This window comes from Primulina tabacum, chromosome 14 (genome assembly GCF_025594145.1).
Source record: "Primulina tabacum isolate GXHZ01 chromosome 14, ASM2559414v2, whole genome shotgun sequence".
Taxonomy (NCBI): Eukaryota; Viridiplantae; Streptophyta; class Magnoliopsida; order Lamiales; family Gesneriaceae; genus Primulina; species Primulina tabacum.
This window is the reverse complement of record NC_134563.1, coordinates 4,096,922-4,105,988: the sequence shown is the minus strand read 5'-3', so window position 1 is coordinate 4,105,988 and position 9,067 is coordinate 4,096,922. Positions and strand designations below refer to the sequence as shown.

Sequence of the window (9,067 nt, the reverse complement as noted above, 5' to 3'; positions counted from 1 at the left end):
TATCCAAATCTCATGTGGATTATCATTCGACGAGAAGCCTGTGATACTATATGAAGATAATGCTGCATGTGTTACTCAAATGAAAGAGGGATACATAAAAAGCGACAGAACTAAACATATTCCTCCTAAGTTCTTCGCATTCACTAAGGAGCTAGAGAAGAATAAATGTATTGATGTTCGTCACATTCAATCAAGTGAAAACTCATCAGATCTCTTCACAAAGGCACTTCCTACGTCAATATTCAGAAAGCACATATATAATATTGGGATGCGCAATCTACGAAATTTGTGAAGAATTGTTCGTGTCAACATGAGGGGGAGTTTACGTGACTGCACTCTTTTTCCCTTACTATGGTTTTTATCCCAATGGGTTTTTCCTAGTAAGGTTTTTAACGAGGCAGTATAAAAACACGTAATGAAGACAATCATTATGATCATCATCACAAGGGGGAGTGTTGAAAAATATATTTAAAATGTGAGTATTGAATATTTGAATGTTGAATATTTGAATGTTGAAAATAAGAGTTGTAAATATTGAAAATTAGTGTGTGATGATGTAGATAATGATGTATTTTATTTTTGGATTATTTGTAAAGATTTCCTATAAATAGATCTCTCATTTGTGAAGAAAATCACAATTGAGTAGAGAAAAATATTATAAAGTGTGTAGTTTGGTAAATTTTGAGAGTTTGAGATTTTTACTTTTTACCATAAATTTTTACTTTTTCACAACACCATTGACATTTCTCAAAATATCATTAAACAATTGTCAGCAAATTACAATAAGTTCCATTTACATTCACAGATTCAATCAAGTTGGAGGGATTATTTTTATACACAAAATATATATACACACACACACACACACACATACACACGTCTAGTGTCACGCCCCGGGACGGGGGTAAGTTGACACCGGTGTTGCTCTCAAATTTACATTCGAAAACAACAAGCCTCAGAAGTACAAAATTCAGAAACCAGTCTTTTATTCATAATAATCATTGTCTGATACAAATGTCTTACAGCGGAAATGTAGAACCGAACATAATACTGTCTTAACAGATGCAGCGGAATCTAATTACAAAACAGAACTAAGAACAACGATCTTCATCACCAGCCCCAAAACTGAAGTTGCTCCTCTTCTTCTAACAACTCTTCCTTGTTCTTATCTGAGATGGGTTTGGTGGGTGAGTGATATTATTGCCACTCAGTAAGCGGGGGCGGGAATAACTCCCAGTTTTCGAAATCGTTTTCATACAGAAACAGTAATGCGAATAATATACAGAAATTCTTATTTTCATAACAGAAATCAGTATTCAGTAGTCAGAAATCAGTATTCAGTAAACAGAAATCAGAAGTTTAACAAGTAAGCACTGAGCACGTTCGCGAATTTCATGGCTAAACTGATATCAGTCCCCTATATATTCACTCCTCTAAGGGGTGAGGCCAGTAATCAGTAATCAGTAATATTCAGAATATATATTCCTACTATTAGTTCACTAGGTTTCAGTGCTTCAAAATCAGATATCAGAAATCGAACATACAGAAATTTTGATTTAAAACATAAATCATCAAATTGGATTCAAGATATTTATAAATAAGCCCACTTACTGTAATTTGCTAAATATTTCGGTTGAAGTCTGGAAATCTGTTTGTTCTTGCTATTGGTTTCTACTGCTCCAAAAAATGCACTCTCTTCGGTCTAATTTAAAGTGATCTCAAGATTTTGGTAACAACCATTTCAGAGATTGAGTGTGCTATTTATAGGCCAAAATCTGACTGTTAGTCTTCCAATTAATGATCATAATCTGCCATTAATAGTCTTTATTCCATGTTAAATGCTTCAGTTACAAGTCCTGAGCAGAACCAGTAGCTATCTGCTGGAATCTCGCTACTGAATTCTTATGCTGCTGGATTTTGTCTACTGGAAAAATACCATCTACTGAAATATGAGTTGCTGCTGGAATTGATAGCTTCTGCTGAAATATGCTAGCTGCTGCTACGGCTAGAATATGAGGTTCTCACAAAAAGTAACCAGAAAAGGCAAGAAATGAAATTAGCCATGGCATAATTTTTGTAACAAACGCAAAACCCAACCCCCTTTCTTTCTTTCTTTCCCATTTCTTTTCGGGATACCAAACCTAGCTTAAACGGTTGTTATAAAATAAAAAAAACAAGAATTCCTCTGGCATCATTAATTTTTGTGTTCTGAGCCAACAAGAATCTAGACTAACTGGCTCAAACCCACCACTTTATTCATTAAAAAAATGGGCAGATAAATTAAAGAGTCTTGAAATAAAAGCACAAGAAGAATAACCAAAGAAAGGGACTTTCTTCCCTAAGCAATTTGTTGTCTTGTGATGAAACTTGGTTTTCTCACATAAGAAGATTAGGCCTTGTAGCTTCTGGCACCTTGGAGGGTTCATCTTTACTTGTCTAAAAATAGCTCTTTTCAGGCTTTTACGTTATTCTTGGGTTAAAAGAAAGCATTTTTTCTTCTATAAACTAAGCTTAAACCAGAACAGAAGAAGAAAAAACAGAGGGATGGAGATGATGTATTATCAGCAGCTGAGGACCGGTACATATAAAGACTCTTTGAAGGTTTTAGAAGCTGATATTCAGCATGCAAATGCTCTGTAAGCTTTTTTTCATCTGGGTTTTTTGTGCATCTACTTTAAATTTATGTGCATCCGTGTTTTCGCTTTATGATGGTTCGCTGTTAGTATTCTAAATTAGTGGATGGATCAAATTTAACCTGAGGAGAAAATATAAGCCTGCAAATTCTAATGAGATATGTTTGTTGCCTCTTTTTATGGTTTTTTTTTTATATATTTCTCGGTACAATTAATGATTTCTGCTTATTGGGTTGTATAAATTCCTATGGTTGATGCTCGATAGGATGGTTTGTAAAGAGATTCCTGAGCTTTTAGATGTTATTTTGCCGTCTCTGTTTTTTGTTGATTTTGGATGGTTAAGGTAGTATCCTATCCATTGGTATACGAGTATATCAGCCAAAAGTAGACCTTGCCTATTGACACCCCTCAGCATTGGAGTACACACCAGAACCTACCGTGAAACATTATCGTGGAGGTTAGAGCAACACTAGAGTTATGGTACCTCGAGTTGCTTATGGGTCGCGACTTGATGATGGTTTTCTCGAGAGTGGTCTTCCTGGACCCTTAGTTTCTTGCCTGATAGTGCAGTTAATCCCACGTTCTTGCACTTTATACATTAAGGTTGGTCTTGGTTAGTCCAATGGAACAGTAGGGTGATAACAATAAGGAGTGATAACTAATATGTAAAGGGATAAACAATAAGGAGTGATAACTAATATTTTGTTTGGTGTAATCCGTTGTGCATTTTTTGTTGAGTTATGCCTCCTTTGTCCATTGTTTCATTTCCTTTATGTTTTTTGATGGGCAATATGGTCATTTTTCGGGTGGTTCTAATTTTTTTAACACTAGAAAGATATCATGGATAATTCATCTCACAGCGTGGGTGTGGTGAGTAATGATCTTAAAATTCAAATTATGACCGGGCCAAGGCTATACAGTTGGAAAGAAAATGCGAACTGAACATAGGTTATGGGGTATTAATGGTCAGTCACCACCTTATCCTTGTAAGTTGTATCAAATCATGTTTCAATAATAGGACTTGGTACAGTCTGCACTCGATAGTAATCTTAACAATGATGATTCTGAGATTAGAATATTTACATATTAGTCCATGGTTTTCTTACCAATGATGTAATATTTCTTGTCATTCTGCGTCGTGTTGTTGACCACAAGGAAATGATCATGGAGATTTGTCGGGGCTAAAACTGGCTCCGTACAGCACGTATTGGCATCTTCTTTATCTTGAATTTGATATGTGGAATGAGCTTTGCAAACTCCCTGTGAATGAAAGCCAGTTTGACTCTGAAGAGTGACTAGAATTGTGGACTGAAGGGATGTGGCATGTGAAGCAAACTTATCTCACTCGAATTGTTGTTTGGTCGTATTAGAATTATTATTGGTGTGATGTGGAGACATTGATCTACACTTGTCGACTTTAAATTTTCCCCTGTAGGCTGACATCAAAGTGTAATGATCAATTCCGTTTCCGGACTTGATGAGCTTAATGACTTTATCCCTTATGTTCTAGGGCTGCAGCGATTCCGAAAGCTAAGGGAGGTGCACGAGTTCAGATGAAATTGGTCTGCAATGACTTGGCACCCCTCCTCCTTTATTGTTTCCAATGGATGGACTGTTCTTGTACTTGTTTTTTGACCACATACTTGAACTTTTTTCACGTGCTTATTTACAAGGTACATCTTATGGTCCATCTATTTTGTTTTGATCATTACTAGAACACTAAATAATCATCATATGCCAGTACTCTACATCCTCCTTGTTTTTGTCAGGTGTATACGGATGGGCGGCCGATATCAACACGCGGAAGGAAAGCATCGATTAAAGACTTTTATGGTTTGTTGATATATTCTTTTTCCACTTCCAAACACAGGAACAACTCATGCTTATTCATAAAAATACTTAGTTGTATTGGTGCTGAAAAATTGAAAATTTTCAGCTGTTATATTGCCATCACTTCAGAAGCTCCATCATGACTTGGTTGAGCTAGCTGGTATTGACGATGAGAATATATTGGCTTTAAAAAACACTGGAAAGAAAAGAATGATAGGAGATGGTGAATTCCTCGACTTCGACGCAGAGAGAGACGATGAGTGTGGAATATGCTTAGAGCCTTGCACCAAAATCGTCTTGCCTAATTGCTGCCATACAATGTGCATTAAGTGCTATCGGGACTGGTAACTCCCATTACAAGAAAATATGCCCCCGGTATTTTGTGTTGAAGTCCGCTGACTCGTCTCAGTATTCTTGTGTCATTTTGAATATGGTTAGGAACACAAGATCCGAATCCTGCCCATTTTGCCGTGGCAGTCTACGGAGAGTCGAGTCACAAGACTTATGGATTCTAACCTGCGAGAATGATGTCATCGACCCTGAATCAGTTTCTACTGAAGACTTGAGACGCTTCTACCTTTACATTCGAAACCTCCCTAAAGATTCCCCGGATGCTTTGTTCGTAAAGTACTACGAGTTCTTGATATGACGCGCATGAGACGAATGGTAAGATGCATAGAGGCCGACCTTCAAATGTATATAGAGTCTGGTCTGGTAACAGGAGGTTTCCTTAGATTCAACTAATGTAACTATGTAAGCCTTCTTTTGTGCATTGTTTTTCATGTAGCATTTGATTTGATAGATCAATGATATTTTGTTTGGTTTGATTGATTACATTTGATATAAGCCGATAAATTTTCATTTTGTCATTTTGATAATTGTAAGAATTTATATATATATGGGTTAATGGTAATGGGTCGCCCATGAGGGCTGACCCGATCCGACCCAAATAATTCAAATTGATAATTTGAATTTATTGGAGGGAGTGGTTATTTTTTCTAGATAAATTCCCTAATCCTACTCTAATGCAAGGACTATCAATACAAAATAGAAATGAGATAGCCGAGACATTCATTCAAAGATTGCAGCAAACATATCACTATTATTTGAGCATTTGGATTGTGAAAACTTGATTCCTTTCCATACGTGATCGGTATCGGACCGTCGAAAAAATATTGTCGTCTCCGGAACAAAGGTTAGTAAATCAATTACAAATATCCTAAATCAAAGTATGAATTATATGATATTCGAGTATATGATTTCCGTTATTGGTATCAGAGCATGTGCTAGTTGATATTCTAACTTGTTTTTATGCATTTCGGTAATGTTTTATGTTCGTTCAATATTAATTCCAAAACTTCATATGCATGTAAAATTTATTCTCGAAAATAAATACATATGAAGTAAGGAAGAATGAGTAAAATTTATTCTCGAAAATAAATATATATGAAGTAAGGAAGAATGAGAATGAAGAAACAAACGTGTTCAAAATGGAATATTTGACACTATAATCTCACAAATGAGTTTTGTTTTTTAATGTTATGATGTTGAATGTAATTCATTGGCCAATTCATGAGATAAAGGCTTGTTTTTATGTGATTATAACAATGCACCATGTTTTCATCTTGTTTCGAAGGAGCACCGTTTGATGTTCATGGTTATGGAGATCACCACACGTATTCATTTTTTAAATGAACCACCAAACATAAATTTTGAGAATAAGAGATTGTTATGATGTATGAAAATTTTTCATCTTGAATATTAAATATTAAGGTTGGTTTTTGTGTCCAATCTAATATTTCCTCTCATCTCAAAGATATGGCAAGGATTAAACACACTTTAAGTATCCTCCGGGGAGCAGCTAAAGTTCAGAGAGCTCCGGAACGAATAGCAAAGTATCACATGTTTAAGCATTATAAAATGGATCTCACACACATCTTGCCTCAACATATTAAAGTTTGGGATAACAAACATTTATATCTTATGCATTTGGGTCATCATTTTGAACATGATGTAATAGTTGGACTATTAAAAGATTCTTTAACTGGACGTTGGAAGAGCATAATCGATGATATACTTAACCAAATAGGATCAATGATCTTTCTTGATGAGTTGAAGTCATCATTGATTAAGAGATGAGAGAAAGAGGTTGAACTTGAGATGAAGAAGACATAAATTCTGGAGTTCGTCTTTCGAAGTTCGCTCCATCAGATAGGCTCTTGAAGGGAATGACCAAAATGATATCACGCATGTGTAAAAATAAAAAGAAATTAGATTTTCTTTAGGAAGATGACTTGTTATTATGTATGTTTATTTCGATGTTTTTTTATGAGTATGTTACGTGACATATGTAATGTAGTATGTGTTTTATCTACGTTTAAATAGAAGCATGTATTGTAAACTTTGATGTTAGTTAATTTTAATACATGTTTATCTAAATATGTTTATTTTGGAATTTATTGAGATACTCCAAATTAAGTGAGAGTTTTTTTTTTAGGTTGGAAGATTCTGAGTTATTCTCACCTAAAATCAATTGATATTTTTGTGTTACTTAGAAACTAAATTTATAATGATGCAACATTAGGATTGTAGATGATGATTGGGAATTTAGTGAACTTTCGAGTCTATACCTTATGTTAAATCATTATAGATGCTAATTTTAAGTACAAAACTAAAGTGTACATTTAATGAGCATTAACATGTGTTATCACCTCTAAAATAAACAGATCATGTCATCAAAATCTATCATTGCTGATCTCAACAAGGGTGACAAACTGAATGATGACAACTATGATACTTGGCGCCATAAGATTGGGTATGTGCTTGATGAGCAAGATGCCTTAGAGGGTATCAACCAAGTCATACAGGATCCCGGTGTGGGTAACACTGCTCAGCAGAGGAGAGATCAGGAAGCTTACCAGGCATGGAAAAAGAAAGATTCCACTGCTCGTGCTATACTGATTAGTTCTGTGATTGATGATCTCATCCATGAATTTGAACAACATCTCACTGCTCATGACATTTGGGAGTACCTGAGAGAGAAATATGAAAGTACTACTGTCACTCGTATGAGGCAATTGACTATCAAGTTTGACACTTACAAGAAACATGTTGATCACAACATCAAACAACATTTGAGAACTATGTCAAACATGATATGTGAATTGGCTTCAGCTGGTCATATCCTTTCTGATGAGCAACAGGTTCAAGCTTTGATCCGATCTCTTCCTAAAAAGTGGGAGCATCTGAAAGTCAATTTGACTCACAATGATAGCATTAAGACTTTCTCTGATGCTGCTCGACATGTTGAGCTTGAGGATCAGCGGCTTGGTGCTGCTAAGTCCATAGCAAGTGCTTTTGTGGCTGAATCTAGTTCCAAGAAAGTTTCGGGCTTTAAACGCTTTAAGATCTGGAAGAAAAACTGGAAAGGAAAGAATGTTGTGGAAGGGTCTAAGAAGAACAACTTCAAGCCAAACCAAAAGAACAAGCGTAAGAGGTTTGGGAAGAAGAAAGATAAGAGCAAAATGAAGTGCTTCAATTGCCAAGCATTTGGTCATTTCGCTCGTGAGTGCTCTGAGCCTAAAAAGATAGCACTTACTAACGATTTTGTGAGTACTATATGTGTCTCTAGTACTGTTTTACTAACTGAATCTTATCCTGTATGGATTGTAGACTCAGGAGCAACAGACCATGTAACTAGAGATCATGAAGCGTTTGCAGATTTTCAGTCGAGTTCCTTGTTGCACAAGATGGATATATGTAGGAAATAATGCGAAAGTTGAAGTCAGAGGCATCGGTACTTGCAAACTAAAGTTGCATGGTGGTCGGACTCTTATCTTACATGGTGTCCTCTATGCACCAGAGATTCGACAAAATCTAGTATCTGTTGTTGTTCTTCTAGGACTAGGATTCAATTTGAACTTTAGTTGTGACCTTGTTCGTATCTACTATGGCAATATGTATTATGGTTGTGGACATCTTAGGAATGGTTTTATCGTGTTGGATTGTGACAGACAAATGTTTAAATATTATGTTGATCGTTGTGTTTCGTTAAATGTTTGTTCATCTAGTAATACAAACGTGGATACTTACACTTGGCATGCTAGACTAGGTCACATTGGAAAAGACAGGATGAATCGACTAATCAAAGCCGAACTTTTAGGTTCTCTATCTAAACTTGATTTGTTGGATTGTGAACACTGCCTTGCTGGTAAAATGACACGAAAACCATTTGGAAAAGCAATTAGGGCAGAATTTCCATTGAAATTGATTCATTCAGACATATGTGGTCCAATGAATGTGAAGGCTAGACATGGAGCTTCTTACTTCATTACATTTATAGATTATTTCACTGGTTATAGTCATGTCTATTTGATTTCACATAAATCTGAAGCATTGGAATGTTTTAGACGTTATGCAAATGAAGTAGAAAATCAAATGGATAAGACAATAAAGGCCTTGAGAACTGACAGAGGCCGTGAATATCTGTCTGATCAATTCAAGGATCTATGTAATGAAAAGGGAATAATTAGACAATTGACAATTCCTTACACACCTCAGCAAAATGGTGTTGCTGAAAGAAGGAATATAACATTGTTAGACAT

The 9,067-nt window shown here is 35.6% G+C and overlaps 1 protein-coding gene across 1 annotated transcript; it reads left to right on the top strand.

The window, feature by feature from the left end:
- The first annotated feature begins 2,110 nt into the window (after window positions 1-2,110).
- Window positions 2,111-5,337, top strand: LOC142525446 (E3 ubiquitin-protein ligase AIRP2-like). The gene is made up of 5 exons (XM_075629742.1): window positions 2,111-2,636; window positions 4,144-4,306; window positions 4,403-4,466; window positions 4,570-4,807; window positions 4,902-5,337. The coding sequence occupies exons 1-5, from the start codon at window positions 2,545-2,547 to the stop codon at window positions 5,110-5,112; spliced, it is 768 nt and encodes a 255-aa protein (XP_075485857.1). The 5' UTR covers window positions 2,111-2,544; the 3' UTR covers window positions 5,113-5,337.
- The last annotated feature ends 3,730 nt before the right edge of the window (window positions 5,338-9,067 follow it).